The sequence below is a fragment of the Bubalus kerabau genome, chromosome 1 (assembly GCF_029407905.1).
Source record: "Bubalus kerabau isolate K-KA32 ecotype Philippines breed swamp buffalo chromosome 1, PCC_UOA_SB_1v2, whole genome shotgun sequence".
Lineage (NCBI taxonomy): Eukaryota > Metazoa > Chordata > Mammalia > Artiodactyla > Bovidae > Bubalus > Bubalus kerabau.
In genome coordinates this window covers 19408115-19434505 of record NC_073624.1, presented here as the reverse complement: position 1 = coordinate 19434505, position 26391 = coordinate 19408115, and the positions used below count along the sequence as shown (strand labels likewise).

General features: G+C 41.6%; 1 protein-coding gene across 1 annotated transcript in view; it reads left to right on the top strand.

Annotated features, from left to right (window-relative positions):
• Nucleotides 1–26391, top strand: part of LOC129621733 (antigen WC1.1-like) — a 62521-nt gene that overhangs the window by 16660 nt on the left and 19470 nt on the right. Inside the window, exons 5-10 of the mRNA XM_055538835.1 lie at nt 3695–3787; nt 3864–4178; nt 5399–5713; nt 17742–18056; nt 21830–22138; nt 22232–22540. Coding sequence (XP_055394810.1) covers nt 3695–3787; nt 3864–4178; nt 5399–5713; nt 17742–18056; nt 21830–22138; nt 22232–22540 — 1656 coding nt within the window. The remainder of the gene's footprint in view (nt 1–3694; nt 3788–3863; nt 4179–5398; nt 5714–17741; nt 18057–21829; nt 22139–22231; nt 22541–26391) is intronic.

The following is a 26391-nucleotide window of genomic DNA, read 5'->3' as shown; positions in this document are numbered from 1 at the left end:
AGCTATGACAAACCTAGACAGAATATTAAAAAGCAGAGACATTACTTTGCTGACAATTGTCCATTTAGTCAATCTATGGCTTTTCCAGTAGTCATGTATGGATGTAAGAGTTGGACCATAAGGAAGACTGAGCTCCAAAGAATTGATGCTTTTGAACTGTGGTGTTGGAGAAGACTGTTCAGAGTCCCCTGGACTTCAAGGAGATCAAACTAGTGGATCCTAATGGAAATCAGTCCTGAATATTCATTGGAAGGACTGATTCTGAAGCTGAAGCTGCAATACTTTGGCCACCTGATGAGAAGAATTGACTCACTGGAAAAGACCCTGATGCTGTAAGATTGAGGGTGGGAGAAGAAAGGGATGACAGAGGATGAGATGGTTGGATGGCATCACCGACTTGATGGACATGAGTTTGAGCAAGCTCCAGGAGTTGGTGATGGACAGGGAAGTCTGGTGAGCTGCAGCCAATGGGGTCACAAAGAGTTGGACATGAATGAGTGACTGAACTGAACTGGGCTAAATTTGGGGGGAAAATCTTCTATACAACAATATAACCAGAACTCTTGTCATGTGACCTGAATTTCTAGTTTGAAGACTATCCTCTGATCTTGCACTGTGATGTTTCTACCTTATGCTGAGCTAGTGCACAGCTACTATTATTCTTTAGTTCTTAATTTCAGCTAACACATTTTTCAGCTCTAGAAGTACTTCACTTTTGTTATTTCTCTGCAAAGATACACATTTTGTCTATTATTTCTGTAAACACTTTAATCGTGGCTATTTAAATTCTCTGTCAGGTAAATCTAGCAGCTGAAAAATTTGGGAAATTCTTTCCAATGTCTCCTTTTTCCTTTCTGTTTTTCACGAGATCTATTTTATTTAAGTGTTTGTTTTAAAGTTAGACATTGAAGAAATTGTAGAAATCCTTCAGAAAGAATTTTGTTTTGCTTTTACTTAGGGATAGATTTGGCCTTCCCGGTGGCTCAGATGGTAAAGAATCTGCCTGCAATGCAGGAGACCTGGGTTTGATCCCTGGATTGGGAAGATCCCCTGGAGGAGGGCATGGCAACCCACTCCAGTATTCTTGCTTGAAAAATCCTATGGGCAGAGGAGCCTGGTGGGCTATAGTCCATGGGAGTCACAAACAGTCTGACATGACTGAGCGACTAAGCAAAGCACAGGGATAGATTTAGGGATACAACAACTTACTTAACTCATTCTTATAGCAACACTTGGGTTAAAACAAAAATTGTGATACTGTCAGAAGGAAAACTCTGCACGGAGAAGGTGAACAATAAGAGTATGATTACTTTACTGCTGGGTCACAGCTTTCATAGCAAACATCCTCTTCCAACACCACAAGAGAAGACTCTACACATGGACATCACCAGATGGTCAACACCGAAATCAGATTGATTATATTCTTTGCAGCCAAAGATGGAGAAGCTCTATACAGGCAGCAAAAACAAGACTGGGAGCTGACTGCAGATCATGAACTCCTTATTGCCAAATTCAGTCTTAAATGGAAGAAAGTGGGGAAAACCACTAGACCATTCAGGTATGACCTAAATCAAATCCCTTATGACTATACAGTGGAAGTGAGAAATAGATTTAAGGGACTAGATCTGATAGACAGAGTGCCTGATGAACTATGGACAGAGGTTCGTGACACTGTACAGGAGACAGGAATCAAGACCATCCCCCAAAAAAAGAAATGCAAAAAAGGAAAATGGCTCTCTGAGGAGGCCTTCCAAATAGGTGTGAAAAGAAGGGAAGCAAAAAGCAAAGGAGAAAAGGAAAGATATACCCATTTGAATGCAGGGTTCCAAAGAATAGCAAGGAGAGATAAGAAAGCCTTCCTCAGCAATCAATGCAAGGAAATAGAGGAAAACAACAAAATGGGAAAGACTAGAGATCTCTTCAAGAAAATTAGAGATACCAAGGGAACGTTTCATGCAAAGATGGGCTCAATAATGGGTAGAAATCATATGGACCTAATAGAAGCAGAAGATATTAAGAAGAGATGGCAAGAATACACAGAAGAACTGTACAAAAAAAATCTTCACGACCTGGATATTGATGATGGTGTGATCACTCACACTCACCTCGAGCCAGAGCTCCTGGAATGAGAAGTCAAGTGGGCCTTAGGAAGCATCACTACTAACAAACTAGTGCAGGTGATGGAATTCCTGTTGAGCTATTTCAAATCCTAAAAGATGATGCTGTGAAAGTGCAGCACGAAATATGTCAGCAAATTTAGAAAACTCAGCAGTGGCCACAGGACTGCAAAAGGTCAGTTTTCATTCCAATCCCAAAGAAAGGCAATGCAAAAGAATGCTCAAACTACCACACAATTGCACTCATCTCACACGCTAGTAAAGTAATGCTCAAAATTCTCCAAGCCAGGCTTCAGCAATACGTGAATCGTGAACTTCCAGATGTTCAAGCTGGTTTTAGAAAAGGCAGAGGAACCAGAGATTAAATTGCCAACATCTATTGGATCATTGAAAAAGCAAGGGAGTTCCAGGAAAACATCTATTTCTGCTTTATTGACTATGCCAAAGCCTTTGACTGTGTGGATCACAATAAACTGTGGAAAATTCTTCAAGAGATGGGAATATCAGACCACCTAACCTTCCTCTATAGAAACCTGTATGCAGGTCATAAAGCAACAGTTAAAACTGGACATGGAACAACAGACTGGTTTCAAATAGGAAAAGGAGTACCTCAAGGCTGTATATTGTCATCCTGCTTATTTAACTTATATGCAGAGTACCTCATGAGAAACGCTGGGTTGGAAGAAGCACAAGCTGGAATCAAGATTGCTGGGAGAAATACCAATAACCTCAGATATGGAGATGACACCACCCTTATGGCAGAAAGTGAAGAGGAACTAAAGAGCCTCTTGATGAAAGTGAAAGCGGAGAGTGAAAAAGTTGGTTTAAAGCTCAACATTCAGAAAACTAAGATCATGGCATCTGTTCCCATCACTTCATGGCAAATGGATGGGGAGACAATGAAAGCAGTGTCTGACTTTATTTTTTTGGGCCACAAAATCACTGCAGGTGGTGACTGCAGCCAAGAACTTAAAAGACACTTACTTCTTGGAAGGAAAGTTATGACCAACCTAGACAGCATATTACAAAGCAGAGACAATACTTTGTCAACAAAGTTCCGTCTAGTCAAGGCTATGGTTTTTCCAGTAGTCATGTATGGCTATATGAGAGTTGGACCATAAAGAAAGCTGAGCAATGGAGAATTGATGCTTTTGAACTGTGGTGTTGGAGAAGACTCTTGAGAGTCCCTTGCACTGCAAGGAGATCCAACCAGTCCATCTTAGAGGAGATCAGTCCTGGGTGTTCATTGGAAGGACTGATGAAGCTGAAACTCCAGTACTTTGGCCACCTGATGTGAAGAACTCTATCATGTGAAGAAAGATTAAGGGCAAGAGGAGAAGGGGATGACAGAGGAGGAGATGGTTGGATGGTGTCACTGACTGGATGGACATGGGTTTGGGTGGACTCTGGGAGTTGGTGATGGACAAAGAGGCCTTGTGTGCTGCGGTTCATGGGGTTGCAAAGAGTCGGACACGACTGAGCGACTGAACTAACTAACTAACCAGGTCATCATTTCCCTTAATTCAGTTTCCTGTTCTCCAACCCTTCCAGACTTCTGATCATTGTTGTTTCTTTAGGAAACCAGATCCAGGTGCTTTCCCAGTGCAACGACTCCGTGTCTCAACCTGCAGGCTCTGCGGCCTCCGAGGAGAGCGCCCCCTACTGCTCAGGTGAGGGTCCCACAGAACAGAAGACCCTTTTCATTCCCCAGGTCGACGTCCCATTGTCCCATTTTTCTCTCCTCAGACAGCAGGCAGCTCCGCCTGGTGGACAGGGGCGGTCCCTGCGCCGGGAGAGTGGAGATCCTCGACCAGGGTTCCTGGGGCACCATCTGTGATGACGGCTGGGACCTGGACGATGCCCGCGTGGTGTGCAGGCAGCTGGGCTGTGGAGAAGCCCTCAATGCCATGGGGTCTGCTCACTTCGGGGCAGGATCAGGGCCCATCTGGTTGGACAACTTGAACTGCACAGGAAAGGAGTCCCAAGTGTGGAAGTGCCCTTCCCGGGGCTGGGGGCGGCACCACTGCAGACACAAGCAGGACGCGGGGGTCATCTGCTCAGGTCTGCGCTGCGCACTGTCCACAGGTGGGGGAGGGGTGGGGCCCTGGAGAACGGGGTCTGAGCCCTGAGGGAGAGATGCCTAAAGGACCAGAGAAGGAGGCTTCCTCCCATGGAGCCTGTCTTTCCAGCAGACGTGAAGACGAGGTGCTTTCACTTCCTCCCGCAGCAGCTGAGGATCTGGTCCTTTCTTCTCAGCAGTGTTTCCTGGCAGAGCCGTTTTTTACAGTTTTTCTTGAAAGCAGGGCTCTCTCCAGTTACATACAAAAGTTTTAAATCCATAGTAATAGTTTCCTTTTGCTTCAGTAACAATTGACCAATTAGTGGGTTACAACAACATGTATTTATTTCCTTACACTTCTGTAGCTTACATGTCCAGCAGGGATCTCCCTGGGCCTGGATCAAGGCTTCAGCGGGGCTGCATGACTTCTGCGGCTCTGGGGGAGAATCTATTTCTTGTCTTTTCAATCTTCTAGATAAAAAAAAAAAGAAAGTTAGTCCCACAGTCGTGTCTGACTCTTTGCGATCCCATGGACTGTATCCTGCCCTGCCCCTCTGTCCATGGAATTCTCAAGCTTCTAGAAACTGCCTACATCCCTTGGTTCACAGCCTCCTTCATCCATTATCAGACCAGCAATGCTACAGGCCTCCAGATATTATCCAGAGTCACATTTCTCTCTCTAGGCAGAGCTAAGAAATGTATTCCATGTTTAAGGATAGTGGGTCTAAGGATGTGCTCAGACTGGGCTCACATTGTTCATACAATATTCTAGCTTAATCTCACCATCCCAAGGTCCTTATCTTAATCACATCTGTAAATCCTTTTTCTCAGCTATGGTAACATATTCACAGATTGCAGAGATTGGGATGTGGACATTTTGGGTTAATTATTCTGCCTATCTCCCTAATATCCACATCACATCCCTTAACATACTCTTCAAAGATTTTGTTAGGAAGCAGAATTCAGCTGTCCCTCCCTGACTAGCGCCCACACAGTTTGGTCTTCCTCTCAGTTCATATCCACTACACCATTGTGGTAGAAATAGAAAGACAGATACAAATGGACAAAGTCAGTTAAAAGGGAGGCAATGTCAGTCTTGTCATCTAGTGGGTATCTCTTGAACAAGGTCAGAGATGAATGTTTACCATTTCTAGAAGAAAGGAAAACCTAGAACATGCAGCAAAGTTTTCATTGTGTCCTGTTTCCTCTCTTTCAACCTTAGAGTTCCTGGCCCTCAGGATGGTGAGTGAGGACCAGCAGTGTGCTGGGTGGCTGGAAGTTTTCTACAACGGGACCTGGGGCAGTGTCTGCCACAGCCCCATGGAAGACATCACTGTGTCCGTGATCTGCAGACAGCTTGGCTGTGGGGACAGTGGAACCCTCAACTCTTCTGTTGCTCTTAGAGAAGGTTCTAGACCCCAGTGGGTGGATGGAATCCAGTGTCAGAAAACTGACACCTCTCTCTGGCAGTGTCCTTCTGACCCTTGGAATTACAACTCATGCTCTCCAAAGGAGGAAGCCTATATCTGGTGTGCAGGTGATTTACTGTATATTTCTGTGTGTCTGTCCCAACCCTGTAGGATCCAGTAAGATTTGATATTTTAAAATCTAAGTGATGAGTTTAGTTTGGGTCCACAAAATGACATTAAGTGAAAATGCTAGTGTCCGACTCTTTGTGTCTGCATGGACTGTAGCCTGCCAGGCTCCTCTGTCCACAGAATTCTCCAGGCTAGAATACTGGAATGGGTTTCCATTCCCTTCTCCAGGGGCTCATCCCAACCTAGGTATCACAAGTGAGTCTCCCACACTGCAGTCAGATTCTTTACTGTCTGAGCCACCAGAGAAGCCTAAATGAGGTAAGGATGAAATTAATTTTTATCTACATATTCCAATCTTGTTTGTTAAAATTTTTAATTGAGATGTAATTCTTGTAACATTATATTAGTTCTAAGTGTAAAACATAGTGTTTATGTTTTTCTTCAGTTCAGTTCAGTCGCTCAGTCGTGTCCGACTCTTTGCCACCCCATGAATCGCAGCACGCCAGGCCTCCCTGTCCATCATGAACTCCCGGATTTCACCCAGACTCACGTCCATCGAGTCAGTGATGCCATCCAGCCATCTCATCCTCTGTCGTCCCCTTTTCCTCCTGCCCCCAATCCCTCCCAGCATCATAGTCTTTTCCAATGAGTCAACTCTTCCCATGAGGTGGCCAAAGCACTGGAGCTTCAGCTTTAGCATCATTCCTTCCAAGGAAATCCCAGGGCTTATCTCCTTCAGAATGGATTGGTGGGATCTCCTTGCAGTCCAAGGGACTCTCAAGAGTCTTCTCCAACACAATTCTTCAGCACTCAGCCTTCTTCACAGTCCAACTCTCACATCCATACATGACCACAGGAAAAACCATAGCCTTGACTAGACGAACCTTTGTTGGCAAAGTAATGTCTCTGCTTTTGAATATGCTATCTAGGTTGGTCATAACTTTCCTTCCAAGGAGTAAGCGTCTTGTAATTTCATGGCTGCAGTCACCATCTGCAGTGATTTTGGAGCCCAAAAAAATAAAGTCTGACAGTGCTTCCACTGTTTCCCCATCTATTTCCCATGAAGTGATGGGACCGGATGCCATGATCTTAGTTTTCTGAATGTTGAGCTTTAAGCCAACTTTTTCACTCTCCACTTTCACTTTCATCAAGAGGCTTTTGTGTTCCTCTTCACTTTCTGCCATAAGGATGGTGTCATCTGCATATCTGAGGTGACTGATATTTCTCCCAGCAATCTTGATTCCAGCTTGTGTTTCTTCCAGTCCAGTGTTTCTCATGATGTACTCTGCATATAAGTTAAAAAAGCAGGGTGACAATATACAGCCTTGATGTACTCCTTTTCCTATTTGGAACCAGTCTGTTATTCTGTGTCCAGTTCTAACTGTTGCTGCCTGACCTGCATACAAATTTCTCAAGAGACAGATCAGTGGTCTGGTATTCCCATCTCTTTCAGAATTTTCCACAGTTTATTGTGATCCACACAGTCAAAGGCTTTGGCACAGTCAATAAAGCAGAAATAGATGTTTTTCTGGAACTCTCTTGCTTTTTTGATGATCCAGCGATGTTGGCAATTTGATCTCTGGTTCCTCTGCCTTTTCTAAAACCAGCTTGAACATCTGGAAGTTCACGGTTCACGTATTGCTGAAGCCTGGCTTGGAGAATTTTGAGCATTACTTTACTAGCGTGTGAGATGAGTGCAACTGTGAGGTAGTTTGAGCATTCTTTGGCATGGCCTTTCTTTGGGATTGTAATGAAAACTGACCTTTTGCAGTCCTGTGGCCACTGCTGAGTTTTCCAAATTTGCTGGCATATTGAGTGCAGCACTTTCACAGCATCATCTTTCAGGATTTGAAATAGCTCAACTGGAATTCCATCACCTTCACTAGCTTTGTTCGTAGTGATGCTTTCTAAGGCCCACTTGACTTCACATTCCAGGATGTCTGGCTCTAGGTCAGTGATCACACCATTGTGATTATCTGTGTCGTGAAGATCTTTTTTGTCAGTTCTTCTGTGTATTCTTGCCATCTCTTCTTAATATCTTCTGCTTCTGTTAGGTCCATACCATTTCTGTCCTTTATCGAGCCCATCTTTTCATGAAATGTTCCCTTGGTATCTCTAATTTTCTTGAAGAGATCTCTAGTCTTTCCTATTCTGTTGTTTTCCTCTATTTCTTTGCATTGATCTCTGAGGAAGGCTTTCTTATCTCTTCTTGCTATTCTTTGGAACTCTGCATTCAGATGCTTATATCTTTCCTTTTCTCCTTTGCTTTTCACTTCTCTTCTTTTCACAGCTATTTGTAAGGCCTCCCCAGACAGCCATTTTGCTTTTTTGCATTTCTTTTCCATGGGGATGGTCTTGATCCCTGTCTCCTGTACAATGTCATGAACCTCATTCCATAGTTCATCAGGCACTGTATCTATCAGATATAGGCCCTTAAATCTATTTCTAACTTCCACTATATAATCATAAGGGACATATTGGTAAATCATCACCACGCATACAGTGATATCCATCACCACATGTAGTTACAATTTTTTTTCTTTTGATCCCACAAGTAAGAATTTGCATGCTGCAACTAAGACCCAGGACAACCAAATAAATAATTAATTTTAAAAGAGTATTATTCTCTTCATAGTCTTGACATAAGAACATGCATTGTGCTTTTTTTTTTTTTTTTTTAAATCCACATTAGGGCTTCCCTGGTATCTAAGCTGGTAAAGAATCTGCCTACAATGCAGGAGACCCCGGTTTGATTCCTGGGTCGGGAAGATCCACTGGAGAAGTGATAGGCTACTCACTCCAGTATTCTTGGGCTTCCCTGATGACTCAGCAGGTAAAGAATCTGCCTGCAATGTGGGAAACCTAGGTGCGAACCCTGGCTTGGGAAGACCCCTGGAGAAGGGAAAGGCTACCCATTCCAGTATTCTGGCCTGGAGAATTCCATGGACTGTATACTCCATGGGGTCGTAAAGAGTTGGACATGAGTGAGCGACTTTCACAAACACTGTATACAAAAATATTATCTTCTTTCCTATATTACAATTTTATGATATCTTTCATGACAATATTTTTTTTCCTCTAGACTGTTTTAAAATTTTTTATTTATTTATAGGAATCCTTTATAAACCAACATCACTTCAGTTCAGTCACTCAGTTGTGTCAGCTTCAGCATCAGTCCTTCCAATGAGCACTCAGGACTGATCTCCTTTAAGATGGACTGGTTGGATCTCCTTGCAGTCCAAGGGACTCTCAAGAGTCTTCTCCAACACCACAGTTCAAAAGCATCAATTTTTCAGTGCTCAGCTTTCTTTATAGTCTTATAAAGAAACATCACTTACTTTTTCTTAAATATTTTTGTAAATATTTCCCCCATTTTTTGCATATATGTTTAAGGTTAATATGTGAATGGGGGGGTATGTTATCAAATCTATAATGGTTTACTTTTTGACTTCTGCCTTTAATGAAATGCTTCATATGCCATTCTTAATCTCAAAATAATATTGAATCAAGTTTTATTTTCTGCAAATAATTTTACAGTTCCACTAAAGAATATTCAAAACCTAATTTTGAATTCATTTATTTATCTGAATTTATTTTACTATGTGTGATTGTATAATATCATCGCCAGATAAAAATTACATTTTAGATATGTGATAGCTTCATCACAAAATAAAAACACATTGCTTCATGATTTCATGGATATGATGTCAAAAGTACAGGCAACAAAGCAAAAATAGACAAGTGGGAATATATCAAACTAAAAATCTTCTTCAAGCCAAAGGAAACATCAACAGAGTGAAAAAGCAAGCTAGCACAAATTATATAAGGTATTAATTTCCAAACAAATAAGGAATTCCTGCAACTCAAGAAAAAAAAATCCAAAACCTAATAACTCATTTGAAAAATTAGCCAAGGGCTTGAATAGACAGTTCTCTAAAGAAGACATACAAATGGCCAGTGGGTGTATGAAAAATGGTTGACATTGTCAATCATCAGGGAAATGTAAATCAAAACCAGAAAGAGATATCATCTCACACATGTCAGAATGACTGTTGTTGTTTTTTTTTTTTAAAGATACCTACCTGTTTGCAAGGCTGTGGAGAAATTGACACTTTTTGTGTACTTATCCACATGAAATGTATAAATTTTATTAATAAAGCTATGCAATCCAGGGGTTAAATCTCTGGACTTTCACTGTCATGGGTCCAGGTTCAATCCCTGACCTGTGAACTAAGATCCCCCAAGCCACAGCACAGCCAAAAACAAACAACAACACAAAAACTATGACCAAAAAATCTGTATGATTTGTAGTGATGTCCCTTTTCATTCTTGGTATTGTTAACTTCATTTACTCTCTGCTCTTCATTGGTATTGATCAGTGTTCATCAATTTTCAATGAGCCATGTTTAAAGGGTTTTTTCCTATGTTTTCCATCTTATACTTAACTTCTTTTCCATTCATTATTATTCCTTTTTTAATTAACCCCAACATTCTATATTTTTTTCTTATCTCCTAGTTTCTTAATTGAAGCTTACATTTTTTTTCACTTTCGGTCTTTCCTCTTCTCTAAATCTAGGGTATAAATGTCCCTTAGGCCCTACTTGAGTTTCATTAGAAGAATTTATGATAATATCATTATTTTGTGTTTATTATCATTATTATTGTATTTTTATTATCATTATTTCACAATATTTGGTAAATTTTAAATTTATTCCCAGACTCAGGTGTTTTTTGGAAGGGTGTTGCTGAATTTCCCAAAATAGGGATGGCTAACAATATTTTCTTTTTAATTCTTAATTTTATTCCATGTGGTCAGAGTAAATACTCTGTATGTATTCAAAGAGTGAAATATTTTGTCCTATTATGTGGTCATTTTTGATAAATGTTCCTAGTGCATTTACAATAATGTGAACTCTTGCATTGTTGGGTGCATTGCTCTATGTGTTACTTAGTTAAATGTGCTGATTACTTTGTTGTACATCTACTGTATTCTTTGTTTTTTGTATGTCTGGTTTGTATGCTATTGAAAAAGATACAGTAAAAATCCCCCATTTTGATTGTGATTTTGCATATTTCTTCTTTTCATTCTGTCAAGTATATTTCAAAATATGTTCTGTTACCTTTCTTGAATTTTGATGTCTGTATCTTTATTAAGGGTGCATCTCATTATAATCTTGAAAATTCCCTCTTTAATTCAATTAGTGTTCAGTTCAGTTCAGTTCAATTGCTCAGTTGTGTCCAACTCTTTGCGACCCGATGGACTGTAGCATGCCAGGCTGCCCTGTCCACCACCAACTCCCAAAGTTTACCCAAACTCATGTCCATTGAGTCAGTGATGCCATCCAGCAATCTCATCCTCTGTCATCCCCTTCTCCTTCTGCCCCCTATCTTTCTCAGCATCGGGGTCTTTTGAAATGATTCAGCTCTTCACATCAGGTGGCCAAAATATTGGAGTTTCAGCTTCAGCATCAGTCCTTCCAGTGAACACTCAGGACTGATCTCCTTTAGGATGGACTGGTTGGCTCTCCTTGCAGTCCAAGGGACTCTCAAGAGTCTTCTCCAACACCACAGTTCAAAAGAATCAATTCTCTGTTGCTCAACTTTCTTTACAGTCCAACTCTCACATCCACACATGACTACTAGAAAAACCATAGCTTTGACTAGATGGACCTTTGTTGGCAAAGTAATGTCTCTGCTTTTTAATATGCTGTCTAGGTTGATTATAACTTTCCTTCCAAGGAGCAAGTGTCTTTTAATTTCATGGCTGCAGTCACCATCTGCCGTGATTTTGGAGCCCCCAAAATAAAGTCAGCCACTGTTTCCACTGTTTCCATATCTATTTGCCATGAAGTGATGAGACCGGATGCCATGATCTTAGTTTTCTGAATGTTGAGCTTTAAGCCAACTTTTCACTCCCCTCTTTCACTTTCATCAAGAGGCTCTTTAGTTCTTCTTCACTTTCTGAGATACGGGTTATGTCATCTGCATATCTGAGGTGATTGATATGTCTCCCAGCAATCTTGACTCCAGCTTGTGCTTCATCTAGCCCAGCATTTCTCATGAGGTACTCTGTATATAAGTTAAATAAGCAGGATAACAATATACAGCCGTGATGTAGTCCTTTTCCTATTTGGACCCAGTCTGTTGTTCCATGTCCAGTTCTAAATGTTGCTTTATGACCTGCATACAGGTTTCTCAAGAGGCAGGTTCGGTGGTCTGGTATTCCCATCTCTTGAAGAATTTTCCACAGTTTATTGTGATCCACACAGTCAAAGGCTTTGGCATAGTCAATGAAGCAGAAATAGATGTTTTCCTGGAACTCTCTTGCTTTTTCAACGATCCAGCAGATGTTGGCAATGTGATCTCTTGTTCCTTTGCCTTTTCTAAAACCAGCTTATACCTCTGGAATTTCATGGTTCATGTATTGCTGAAGCCTGGCTTGGAGAATTTTGAGCATTGCTATACTAGCGTGTGAGATGAGTGCAATTGTGTGGTAATTTGAGCATTCTTTTGCATTGCCTTTCTTTGGGATTGGAATGAAAACTGACCTTTTCCAGTCCTGTGGCCACTGCTGAGTTTTCCAAATTTGCTGGCATATTGAGTGCAGCACCTTCACAGCATCATCTTTCAGGATTTGAAATAACTCAACTGGAATTCCATCACCTCCACTAGCTTTGTTCGTAGTGATGCTCCCTAAGGCCCACTCTACTTCACATTCCAGGATGTCCGGCTCTAGGTCAGTGATCACACCATCGTGATTATCTGGTCATGAAGATCTTTTTTTGTACAGTTCTTCTGTTTATTCTTCCCACCGCTTCTTAATATCTTCTACTTCTGTTAGGTCCATACCATTTCTTTTATTGACCTCATCTTTTCATGAAATGTTCCCTTTATCTCTAATTTTCTTGAAGCGATCTCTAGTCTTTCCCATTTTGTTGTTTTCCTCTGTTTCTTTGCACTGATCTCTGAGGAAGGCTTTCTTATCTCTCCTTGCTATTCTTTGACATCCTGCATTCACATGGGTATATCTTTCCTTATCTCCTTTGCTTTTTGCTTCTCTTCTTTTCACAGCTATTTGTAAGGCCTCCTCAGACAGCCATTTTCCTTTTTTGTATTTCTTTTTCTTGGGGATGGTCTTGATTCCTGTCTCCTGTACAGTGTCACGAACCTCTGTCCATAGTTCATCAGGCACTCTATCAGATCTAGTCCCTTAAATCTATTTCTCACTTCCACTGTATAGTCATAAGGGATTTGATTTAGGTCATGCCTGAATGGTCTAGTGGTTTTCCCCACTTTCTTCAACTTAAGACTGAATTTGGAAATAAGGAGTTCATGATCTGAGCCACAGCCAGCTACTGTTCTTGTTTTTGCTGCCTGTATAGGGCTTCTCCATCTTTGGCTGCAAAAATATAATCAATCTGATTTCGGTGTCAGCCATCTGGTGAAGTCCATGTGTAGAGTCTTCTCTTGTGTTGTTGGAAGAGGGTGTTTGCTATGATCAGTGTGTTCTCTTGGCAAAACTCTCTTAGCCTTTGCCCTGCTTCATTCTGTACTCCAAGATCAAATTTGCCTGTTACTCCAGGTGTTTCTTGACTTCCTACTTTTGCATTCCAGTCCCCTATAATGAAAAGGACATCTTTTTTTGGGTGTTAGTTCTAAAAAGTCATGTAGGTCTTCATAGAACCATTCAACTTCAGCTTCTTTAGCATTACTGGTTGGGGCATGGACTTGGATTACCGTGATATTGAATGGTTTGCCTTGGAAACGAACAGAGAGATCATTCTGTTGTTTTTGAGATTGCACCCAAGTACTGCATCTCAGACTCTTTTGTTGACTATGATGGTTACTCCATTTCTTCTAAGTGATTCCTCCCCACAGTAGTAGATATAATGGTCATATGAGTTACATTCACCTATTCCAGTCCATTTTAGTTCACCGATTCCTAGAATGTCGACGTTCACTGTTGCCATCTCCTGTTTGACCATTTCCAATTTCCCTTCATTCATGGACCTAACATTCCAGGTTCCTAAGCAATATTGCTCTTTACACCATTGGACGTTGCTTCTATCACCAGTCACATCCACAAATGGGTGTTGTTTTTGCCTTGGCTCCCTACCTTCATTCTTTCTGGAGTTATTTCTCCACTGATATCCAGTAACAAATTCGGCACCTACTGACCTGGGGAATTCATCTTTCAGTGTCCTATGTTTTTGCTTTTTCATACTGTTCATGGGGTTCTCAAGGCAAGAATACTGCAGTGGTTTGCCATTCCCTTCTCCAGTGGACCACATTTTGTCAGAACTCTCCACCATGACCTGTCCATCTTGGTTGGCCCTATACAGCATGGCTTAGTTTCACTGAGTTAGACAAGGCTGTGGTCCATGTGATCAGGTTGGCTAGTTTCTGTGATTGTGGTTTCAGTCTGTCTGCCCTCTGATGCCCTCTCAGCACTACTGTCAGTTAGTGTATCTTTTCTTAAAGTCTCCTTTCTGGGACATCAATAAAGTTACTCCAGTTTTCTTATAGTTAGTACATTTTTTTCCAGCATTTTACTTTCAACCTTTCTTTGTTTTCATAATATAAGGTGATCGTTTTGCAAGTAACATTTGCATCAGTTTTGTTTTATCTTAATCCATTCACTGTAAATGCAATTACTGATATTGATGTATTGGTATCTGCCATTTGCTTTTAATTGATCCACATGCTTTATGTTCCTTTCTCTCTCTCTTTTTTTTCTTCCTTTCGTATTAAATAAATCTGCTATGATTTCAGGTTTTCCTTTTTCATTTTGATTTTCAACAGCTTTACTAGGAGTGGGGGTTTTCATGCTCTTGTTTATATTAAAATAAATTCTCTATTATTATATGTTCAACTATGACTTCTGCAGTTCTGTCTCTCAGTCTGTGTATCTCTTCTCCCTCTCCTACTCTTTATTTTCCTTCTCATCTCTCATCTTTAGGACTCCTCTAAATCACTATATTCTAAGTTCTATCTAGAATTTGTTTGACTTATTCATTCACTTTTTAATCCTGGACATTTTATTTTAGGTTGGCGATGGTTCCATTGCTATTTTTATTTGTTTATGATTTTTGTTAATTTTTTCATTTTTTTACCTGTATATTCTCCCCTTCTCTCTTTTCCCCTAAATACACTGATCGTAGTTAAAATCCTTATTCATTTCTATCATGTGTGTCTCTGCATTCTCTTATCTCTTTTTTTCACTTTGGTCATTTGTCATGTTATCCTAACTTGTCAAATGTCATGTCATGTTTTATTGAATGCTATAAATTATATATGAAAAAGTAAGATACTCCTGATACATTTTCTAATACCTGAAAGGATTTACCCTTTGATTTGCTAGGCAGATAGGGGGAAGGGGTGTATATCACTCAAACATCTAAATATAACCTAAAACTGAGCTGTAATAAGTGTGGGTTGCAGTTTTGGTAGCACCCAGTCCACCTCTGATTTTTCTGTCCCTATGACAGGGGCTTTCAGAGATTTCAGTTCAGAGCCTGGATTCTTTGGTCGCTCAGCACCCAAGAGAATGAGAAAGACTCTGCTTTCCAAGTCTTTTTATGTAGTTCTTTAGCCTCCTGTCCTTCACAGCTTATATACTGGGCAGATATTTGAGGAGAAAACGTGCTGTGTGAGAGAGGCTCTCAAGACTCGAGTTTTGTCTCCAGCACCAGGTAGCCCCCAGATTATGCTGCTTCCTGTCACAACAGTAGTCCTCTGCTTGCCCGAGCCCGGATTCTGAATCATTAAATTATGCAATGAATCAGCAAATTCCCAGAGAAAAAGAAGCTGTAGATCCTTGGCTAATATTGAAATAACCTCCACTCTTTAGAATTTTAGCATATTTAGTCCATGTTGTGTCAACAAATGTTGAATACATTTCACTTCAGTTCATCCCTCAGTCATGTCCAACTCTTTTCGACCCCATGAATTGCAGCATGCCAGGCCTCCCTGTCCATCACCATCTCCCGGAGTTCACTCAAACTCACGTCCATCGAGTCAGTGATGCCATGCAGCCATTTCATCCTCTGCCATTCCCTTTTCCTCCTGCCTGAATGTCTCCCAGCATCAGAGTCTTTTCCAATGAGTCTTCTCTTCGTATGAGGTGGCCAAAGTACTGAAGTTTCAGCTTTAGCATCATTCCTTCCAAACAACACCCAGGGCTGATCTCCTTTAGAATGGACTGGTTGGATCTCCTTGCAGTCCAAGGGACTCTCAAGAGTCTTCTCCAACACCACAGATCAAAAGCATCAATTCTTCGGCACTCAGCTTTCTTCACAGTCCAACTCTCACATCCATACATGACCACTGGAAAAACCATAGCCTTGACTAGACAGACCTTTGTTGGGAAAGTAACATTTACTGTTTCTTAAAAAACATTTTTCAGCTTTTTAAGCTGTGTCCAGCAAGACCCAGCAAAACACATTGGCCTGCTGTGAATTCCTCCATTCTCCATGGAAGTGGAAAATTTTAGGTTTAATTCTCTACTTCCTCATTTACTTAAAGTGCAACATTGATAGACATCCTTTAACCTTTCTTTACATCACTTTTATGTATAAAAGGAGAGGAGAGTACAGTGAGCTTGTTAATGTTATTTGTTCAAGGGCTTGCAGGAATGTGACTTATTTCTGCTCAGTTATAGAACTAGAAGATTTTTCTGGTGGCTCAGCTGTAAAGAATCCATCTGCAATGCAGGAGACACTGATTAGATCGCTGGGTCAGGCAGATCCCCTGGAGGAGGGCATGACAACCACTCCAGTATTCTTGCCTGGAGAATCCCATGGGCAGAGGAGCCTGGTGGGCTACAGTTTATAGGGTCTTAAAGAGTTGAACATGACTGAAATGACTAAGCAAACATACACACTATTTCCCCCTAAAGATCACATAACTCCAAAATTTGAATAACAGAGATTCTTGACACAAAGTCCAAGGACGGATTATATTTTTTTGGAAGAAGAAGCAACATTCTTCTTATGGACTCTGTGGGAGAGGGAGAGGGTGGGAAGATTTGGGAGAATGGCATTGAAACATGTATACTATCATATATGAAATGAGTCGCCAGTCCAGGTTCGATGCACGATACTGGATGCTTGGGGCTGGTGCACTGGGACGACCCAGAGGGACGGTATGGGGAGGGAGGAGGGAGGAGGGTTCAGGATGGGGAACACATGTATACCTGTGGTGGATTCATTTCGATATTTGGCAAAACCAATACAATATTGTAAAGTTTAAAAAGAAAAAAAAAAGAAGCAACATTCTATGTTTTCCAGTGGAATCTGGGCAGTGTCAATGTTCCTTGACATCATCTCTCAGGCAAAGTTGTTCAGTCTACTCAAAGAGATCACATTCTTTGAAAGTAAGTATCCAGATCTGAAGTCTGAAGCTTAGAACCACAAATGAAATATTCTGGGGTATACCAAGATATCACAGAATCCATTTGTTTTTCAGTTCTGAATGACTGTACCAAGGAGAAGGATTCTAATGGTAGAGGATTCATGATTGCTATCTGAGGCATCTGATAAGGCCAGTTCCTGACTCTACTCCCTTTAATCAACCCCTTTAACTCTTAGGTCAACGGCATCAAAATATGTGTGCTTTGAAAGGAATCCATCCAGCTGCCAGCTCATTCCTGAGACTCTGAAATCATTTAACTGCTCCAGTTAGAGAGACTCACATTTCCTGTAAATCTTTCTCTGATGCTGTGCAGAACTCTACAGATCAGAATGTTAACTCTGATAGGACCTTGTACCACCTTCTGTCTCAGACTACTCACTAGAGTGTTTTCAACTTAATACTTCCTGTTTTATTTTCTTCCTATTTTTCAACCTTATTATTCTCTTGCCACTGGTATAAAAAACCAGACCCAGCTGCTGCCCCATTGCAACGACTCCCTGTCTGAACCAGCAGGGTCTGCAGCCTCAGAGGAGAGCGCCCCCTACTGCTCAAGTGGGGGTCCCACAGGACAGAAAACCCTTCCCAACCCCTGGTATCCCATTTCTCTCTGCTCAGACAGTAGACAGATCCGCCTGGTGGACGGAGGTGGTCGCTGCTCCGGAAGAGTGGAGATTCTTGACCAGGGCTCCTGGGGCACCATCTGTGATGACAGCTGGGACCTGGACGATGCCCGCGTGGTGTGCAGGCAGCTAGGCTGTGGAGAAGCCCTGGACGCCACTGTCTCTTCCTCTTTCGGGACGGGATCAGGGCCCATCTGGCTGGATGAAGTGAACTGCAGAGGAGAGGAGTCCCAGGTGTGGAGGTGCCCTACCTGGGGATGGCAGCAACACAACTGCGATCATCAAGAAGATGCAGGAGTCATCTGCTCAGGTATGGTCAGTTCTTTGTCCACAGGCTGAGAAAATGGAAAGTTCCAAGAAAGCTGGTGTCTGATCAGCAGGGCAATGGGAGATAGGTGGGCTAGAGAGGACTGAGACGCTTACCCATCCTCCCTGAGTGCACTGTGGCTATGATTGATGAGCTTCATATACTTTCCTCTTATAAGTCTCTGCTATTCTTTTCATCTCCAGTGGACTTACCTGACGGTAAAATAGCTTTATTCATTCTCCCAATTAAAATAAATTCTCATAATTTTTTTCATAATTCACTTTTTGTAAGAGTGAAACATTTGCTAACTGCCACATACACATTCTCTTTGCACAGGGAGGCTATGAGAGGCAGGGACACAAATGAGGATGCACTTTCCTGGGTGGAGTTGTTTCTGTACAAACAATATGAGACATTATTTTGCACTAAGCTAGTAGGAGTGGAGGTTACTCTTACTATAGAAGGATATCATTTACATATATAGAGATGATCCCTAAAGGGATATTATTTAACAAATCAGAGATTCTTATGGATTTGTGGCAGATTTCAAGTTTCCTTTGTAAATTTAGATGTAAATGTTCATAGTTCTTTGATGGTAGAACTAGAGAACTGTGAATGAAATGTTCTGAGTCTTATATTCTTTCATTGTTACTAGAAAAGTCTCTTTCCCCAATTTTTCCTTTAAGATATCTGTATAAATGCAAACTTTGGAGGAACACTTAGCCATGCACTGGCAAGTCAAAGGTGGAGGTAATAAAACATGAATTTCTGTGTTTTATGATAAGAGATTATGTAGTTTATATTTGATGATTTCAATGATATAAGAGACTTGTGTTTGGGGGCTTATTTGGAGCAAGAGGACAAATGTAATTTTTGAAGAAGGTGGAACAGGTTTTATAGTAGCTGGGAGGAAGGGGAATGGCAATGGGAGCTGATGAAGGCAACTGTGAGGTTCTCTGAACAGCACTGAAAGTCCAGCTGTGGTGTGGAAGATGCTATGAGTGCCTAAGGACACAAGATGTCTACGCAGCAAGAGACCAGACAAGGATATATCTTAATTATATTTAATATCTTTACTCATTCACATCAGTTCAGTTCAGTTCAGTCGCTCAGTCATGTCCGACTCTTTGCGACCCCATGAATTGCAGCACGCCAGGCCTCTCTGTGCATCACCAACTCCCGGAATTCACTCAAACTCACGTCCATCGAGTTGGTGATACCATGCAGCCATCTCATCCTCTGTCGTCCCCTTCTTCTCCTGCCAATCCCTCCCAGCACCAGAGTCTTTTCCAATGAGTCAACTCTTCACATGAGGTGGCCAAAGTACTGGAGTTTCAGTTTTAGCATCATTCCTTCCAAAGAACACCCAGAGCTGATCTCCTTTAGAATGGACTGGTTGGTTCTCCTTGCAGTCCAAGGGACTCTCAAGTGTCTTCTCCAACACCACAGTTCAAAAGCATCAATTCTTCGGCGCTCAGCTTTCTTAATACACATCCATACACGACTACTGGAAAAACCATAGCCTTGACTAGATGGACCTTTGTTGGCAAAGTTATGTCTCTGCTTTTGAATATGCTATCTTGTATGAGTGGTCAAGCTAATCCTTCAGTTCTTTAATTTCTGCAGTTCTTTAATCTCCTGCTCTCTATGCTTCTGCTGCTGCTGCTAAGTTGCTTCAGTCATCTCTGACTCTGTGTGACCCCACCAGGCTCTGCCGTCCCTGGGATTCTCCAGGCAAGAACACTGGAGTGGGTTGCCATTGCTTTTTCCACCTGCTCTCTATAGTAGATTTTTATTCTGTTACATCATTCTTTTTGAGGCTTCAAAGTTCACAAACTTATGCAATCAGAGTCTTTCATCAGAACAAATTCCACCATGTACATAAATAATTATGAGCACACTCAGAAACCAGGAAAATTATTTAAAAAGTTGTTCTTTATGATGTGCAGGTTTTCCCCTATTGGATTACCTTTTCTCTGTCCAAAATATGGGCTCTGAAGGATGAAATCATTATCATCAGTCTTTTCTTTGGTCTGTCTCTCATATGTCATCCACTCCCTGTTTAACCTGCCACTCATTCCACCTCATTCCCTACAGGAGTTATCTCCTTTTGGAATCTCCTTTCCATTTATTTGTAGCTCTTAAGCTTTTTTTTTTTTTTCTTTTCTGCTTTGGGAGAAATGGGAAAGGGTAGCAGGGTTAGGTGGCAAATGGGAGGAGCACAGGGGATAAAAAGTGTTAAAATCTCGTTGAACGAGTCTTTTTCACCCCCAAATCTTTCTATGTTTCATTCCTATTGAGGCTTTTGCAGTTTAGAAATCTCTAAAGTATATATTAAAAGACACTTACTCCTTGGAGGGAAAGTAACCTTCCTAGACAGCAACCTAGTAACCAACCTAGATAGCATATTAAAAAGCAGAGATATTACTTTGTCAACAAAGTTCCACCTAGTCAAGGCTGTGGTTTTTCCAGTGGTCATGTATGGATGTAAGAGTTGGACTGTGAAGAAAGCTGAGCGCTGAAAAATTGATGCTTTTGAACTGTGGTGCTGGAGAAGACTTTTGTGAGTCCCTTGGACACACCAGTCCTGGGTGTTCATCGGAAAGACTGATGCTGAGGCTGAAACTCCAATACGTTGGCCACCTCATTCGAAGAGTTGACTCATTGGAAAAGACCCTGATGCTGGGAGGGATTGAGGGCAGGAGGAGAAGGGGATGACAGAGGATGAGATGGCTGTATGGCATCACTGACTCGATGCACACGAGTTTGGGTGAACTCAGGGAGTTGGTGATGGACAGTGAGGCCTGGCGTGCTGTGATTCATGGGGTCACAAAGAGTTGGACACGACTGAGCGACTGAAGTGAACTGAACTGAACTGAACTGAAAGCACACATGGGTTGTTTGCTGTCTGCTCTCTTCCTCTCATTCTCCTTTTTTATACCTTGCTGGCTTCTTATCTCAGAAATCCAAATAGGAAAGGCATATGCAGTTAGCATATAGATAAGGTTAGAATACATTAAATTATCATTACTCTTTCACATTTGCTGAGAATCTCATATCTAGTATGAAGTAATCAACTAACTCAATTCTCTTGCATAATCCCACTGAGACCTCACTTTCTCCCAGGTGTCTTGATAAATCCTAGGTTTTTAAGAAAGATGGCTAGGAGCATTCCCTCCCTCTCCTATGACTCTCTGAGCTTTTGTCATTTCTAAACTTGCCTGTGGACAACTTCTTTCACAATTAGATTATAATACCTGCACTCAGATCCAGCCCGTGTGATATTCCCTGTCCTCAGTGACTTGAATATTGGCTCTGAGAGAATACTGGCCAGAAGTTTAGCCCCAGAAATCTCAGGATGGTCCTCTAAACTTCTAAACTTCTCTGGCTCTTAGGCCTGTAAGCTCTTGAACCCCATGGACCTTTTTCACTCTCACTTCAGCTCTGCACCCACGTTTGAATGACTACCACTGTGCAGTTTCTTTGGGCACTGTAGTTTCCATGCCCCAGATAGGAATTAACGTTCCTAACCAATATATATTCTCGGGATTCAGCCATTCCAAACTGATTCTTCAATCCTTCTGGATATCTCTTCAGAAACTTGCTCATGAAAATGCAGTTTGACAATGACAGTCAAATTCTCTCTTCTTATCCCCTCTTATTCCACTGTTGGAAAGAAAAACTTTCACACCATCTCATGCCTGTGAATGTTGTTTCCAATTGCCAAGCCAGGTTCATGAACACTCACTGCATTTGTTGTTCTTTGTTTCTCTTAGGATTTGTGCGTCTGGCTGGAGGGGTTGGACCCTGCTCAGGGCGAGTAGAAGTGCATTCTGGAGAAGCCTGGACCCCAGTGTCTGATGGGAACTTCACACTCCCCACTGCCCAGGTCATCTGTGCAGAGCTTGGATGTGGCAAGGCTGTGTCTGTCCTGGGACATGTGCCATTCAGAGAGTCCGATGGCCAGGTCTGGGCTGAAGAGTTCAGGTGTGAGGGGGAGGAGCCTGAGCTCTGGTCCTGCCCCAGAGTGCCCTGTCCAGGGGGCATGTGTCACCCCAGTGGAGCTGCTCAGGTTGTCTGTTCAGGTGAGATGCACATCAGGACTTAACCTCTGTGTACACTCAGTTCAAGGTAAAAAAGAAATCAGATTGTGCTGAAATCCTGTCTTTTTCTATCAGTGTACACAGAAGTCCGGCTCATGAAAAATGGCACCTCTCAGTGTGAGGGGCAGGTGGAGATGAATATTTCTGGACATTGGAGAGCTCTCTGTGCCTCCCACTGGAGTCTGGCCAATGCCAATGTTGTCTGTCGTCAGCTCGGCTGTGGAGTCGCCATCTCCACCCCAAATGGAGCAGGAGGAAGTGATCAACTCTGGAAAGCCCGATTTCACTGCTCAGGGGCTGAGTCTTTCCTGTGGAAATGCCCTGTGACTACCCTGGGTGTTCCTGACTGTTCCCATGGCAACACGGCCTCTGTGATCTGCTCAGGTAAGACAGGGAAGGGCTACTATACTTTGGATGCTCCTGGGGTGAAATTTCCCCAAAGCAGAGAGTAAGGGAAAACAGGCTTAGAAAGGAAGATATTCTGTAGTGAAATTATTGAACTCAGGTTTCAACTGCTCATTACTCAAGAATCCAATCCTGAGAGATTAGCATGGGGTAAAATTAAAGATAGCTTTTTTGAGAAAACCAGCAGTTCTGGGGAGACAGAGGACTAATGTACCAAAGAACCAGCTCCCCCTTGCTGATCAGGGACAAGAGTTTTTAAATGGGAATTTCAGGAGTGCACAGGTGGAGGTAGGGGAGAGGTTACTGCAGAATAGCACAGCTAGCCCTGACAATCATCTTGAAATAGGTCTGATCAGTGTCACCTTTATTGTTTGAAATACAGTTAATCATCAGTTCTAGTGTTGGTTTGTTCCCATTTCCTTGAGGCCAATTATTGGAATTGTGTAAGATGAAGAAGGGCTTCCCTGTTGACTCAGATGGTAAGGAATCTGCTTACAATGCAAGAGACTCAGGTTTGATCCCTGGGGTGGGAAGATCCCCTGGAGAAGGAAATGGCACCCCACTAGTCTGGTCATCATGTAATTTACTTCTACCTCCTGGTTGGGATTTCAGCATCTGCAAAACAGCTCAAAGGATATGGCTCAGAATGTTAGCTATAGCCCATGAGGAGGAACTAAAAATCCTTGACTTTGTTTAGGGCTAAACTATTATTATTTTATCCTATTTGACTGTTTTCCTTTGTTTCTGAAAAAATTTTCATTTCTGTGATTAAATTTATTCTTTGGCTAAGGCTTTTCTACAGACAGAAGTAGGTGCAGGACATGAGGGTGATCTGTCCTGAGAAGGCTCCGTAAGGTCCTGCTCCATAAACTTCTCATTGTTCACTCATTTTTTCAGGGGAAAGAAGTGCTAAGAAATGCTAAGAAGTGCTATGTCAGGGAAAGAAATGCTTAGATGAATAATATTTTTATGAAACATTATTATTTAAGGACAATAATAGAGAACAAAGTACAAACAATAAGTGTATACCTAGATCATGTTCCCCAACCCAGCTCTACAAAGAGAACATTCACAGCACCACAGAGTCACTATCGCCTCCCAATAGCTGTGTCCTCCTCCTCTCCAGGGAAGACTGCTTACCTAAGACTTGTACTGCCATAGAATATTTTCCCAGTTTTTGAACTTTATGTATAACCATACAGAATGTTTTCTTTCGTGTCTAATTTCTCACTCCTGATGTTGTTTATGGCAACATTGTATTCAATTTTATTACTATAGAGTATTCCTTTGAATGATCACATGACCATGCATTGATCCATTCAACTAGTGGCAGAAATTTGAGTTTGTTGCCAGGTTTTGACTATTACAAATACAGTGGTGCAAGTTACCATGATGATGACTTTTGGAATAAATATTTATTATGTTTTTTGTGTGTTTAATTCTGTCTTATATTTTAATTTTCTTAATGGTATGGTGTACTTCAATGAGTCAAGTTACTAATCTTAAGTGAATTCATTCACCTTTTTTACTGTACATGTAGTGCTCCTTCAGTCAGCCAGTTCAGTTCAGTCACTCAGTCATATCCGACTCTTTGCAATCCCATGGACTGCAGCACATCAAACTTCCCTGTCCTTCATCATCTCCCGCAGCTTGCTCAAGCTCATATCAATTGAGTTGGTGATACCACCCAATCATGTCATCCTCTGTCATCTCCTTCTCCTGCCTTCAGTATTTTTCAGCATCAGGGTCTTTTCCAATGAGTCAGTTCTTCCCATCATGTGGCCAAAGTATTAGAGCTTCAACCTCAGCATCAGTCCTTCCAATGAATATTCAGCACTGATTTCCTTTAGGATTGACTGGTTTAATATCCTGGAAGTCCAAGGGACTCTCAAAAGTCTTCTCCAACACCACAGTTCACAAACATCAATTCTTCAGTGCTCAGCTTTCTTTATGGTCCAACTCTCACATCCATACATGACTACTGGAAAAACTATAGCTTTGTTGGACCTTTGTTGGCAAAGTAACATCTCTGTTTTTTAATATGCTATCTAGGTTTGTCATAGCTTTTCTCCCAAGGAGCAAGTATCTTTTAATTTCATGGCTGCAGTCACCATTTGCCATGATTTTAGAGTCCAAGAAAATAAAGTCTGTCACTGTTTTCATTGTTTCCCCATCTATTTGCCATGAAGGGATGGGACCAGATGCCATGATCTTCCTTTTCTGAACGTTGAGTTTTAAGCCAACATTTTCACTCACCTCTTTCACCTTCATCAAGAGGCTCTTTAGTTCCTCTTCACTTTCTGCCATAAGGGTGGTGTCATCTGCATATCTGAGGTTATTGATATGTTTCCCAGCAATCTTGACTCCAGCTTGTGCTTCATCCATCCTGGCATTTCGCATGACGTGTTCTGCATAGAAGTTAAATAATCAGGGTGACGATATACAGGCTTGACGTACTCCTGTCTCAGTTTTGAACCAGTCCTTTGTTCCAGTCCATAGAGCTCCTTATATCCTTCTAGAAAGAACTTTGTCCACTCCAAAATCACAAAAATGTTTTCTGAGAGTATCTCACAGAAGTGTAATTACTTTTATTTTGCATGTAATCATACAGTGCCTCTAGGACTGATAACTGTGTAGGATAAGGGTCAAGTGTCATGTTTTCATATGGGCATACAGTTGACTGAAAATATTTTTCTGGAAAGACTATTCCCTACTGCAGTGCCACCTTTGTGATAAACAAAAGGGAACATATGTCTGAGTACTTCTTTTAGACTTTCTATTCTATTCCACTGTGTCATTTGTCTATCCTTCAGCTGTACCACATTTTCTTAATTATTGTAATTTTATAGTAAATCTTGAACCTTCCCTGGTTGCTGAGATGGTAAAGAATCTGTCTGCAAGGTGGGAGACCTGGGTTTGATCCCTGGGTTGGGAAGATCCCCTGGAGAAGTGCATGGCAACCCACTCCAGTATTCTTGCCTGGGGAGTCCCCATGAAGAGAGGAGCTTGTTGGGCTATAGTCCACTGGGTCACAAAGAATTGGAAATGACTGAGTGACTAAAAACACAGAGTACGTCTGGGTAACTTTAATTTAAAGAAGTTATGTTGTTGCTGTTCTTCCTAACTGCCTTGGTCATTCTTGGTTTTTGTATTTTGTATACATTTTTGAGCTGAAGCTCGGATACTCTGCCACCTTATGTGAAGAGCTGACTCATTAGAAAAGACCCTGATGCTTGGAAGGATTGAAGGCAGGAGGAGAAAAGGACAACAGAAGATGAGATAGTTGGATGGCATCACTGACTCAATGGACATGAGTTTGGGTAAACTCTGGGAGTTGGTGATGGATAGGGAAGCCTGGCGTGCTGCAGTCCATGGGGTTGCAAAGAGTCAGACATGACTGAGTGACTGAACGACAACATAAATTTTGAATCATCTTGTCATGTTTCACACACACAAAAGCATCAGGGAATTTTATTGAGGTTAGCTTTAATCTGTATATAAATTTGAGAATGATTTATTTTGACAACATTGAGTTTCCCAAATCATTGGCAAAATATACATCCCTTCATTCAGTTCAGTCTTGAATTTCTCTCAGATGTTTTGCATGTCTTTACCTAGGTTTTCTCCTAGGCATTTTATGGGTTTGATGTTACTAGTATTTCCTTTAGTGAAGGTTTTCTAGGAGTGAATTCTCTCTGAACTTTATCTGGATTCCCCAAATGTTAGGTTAGTATTTTGCTTTAATCCTTCTTTCTTTTCTCTCCCTCTCTCTCTCACTCTAGTTTTCTCTGTCTTGCTCTAGCTTTCCCCCTCTCTCCTCCTTTGTCCCT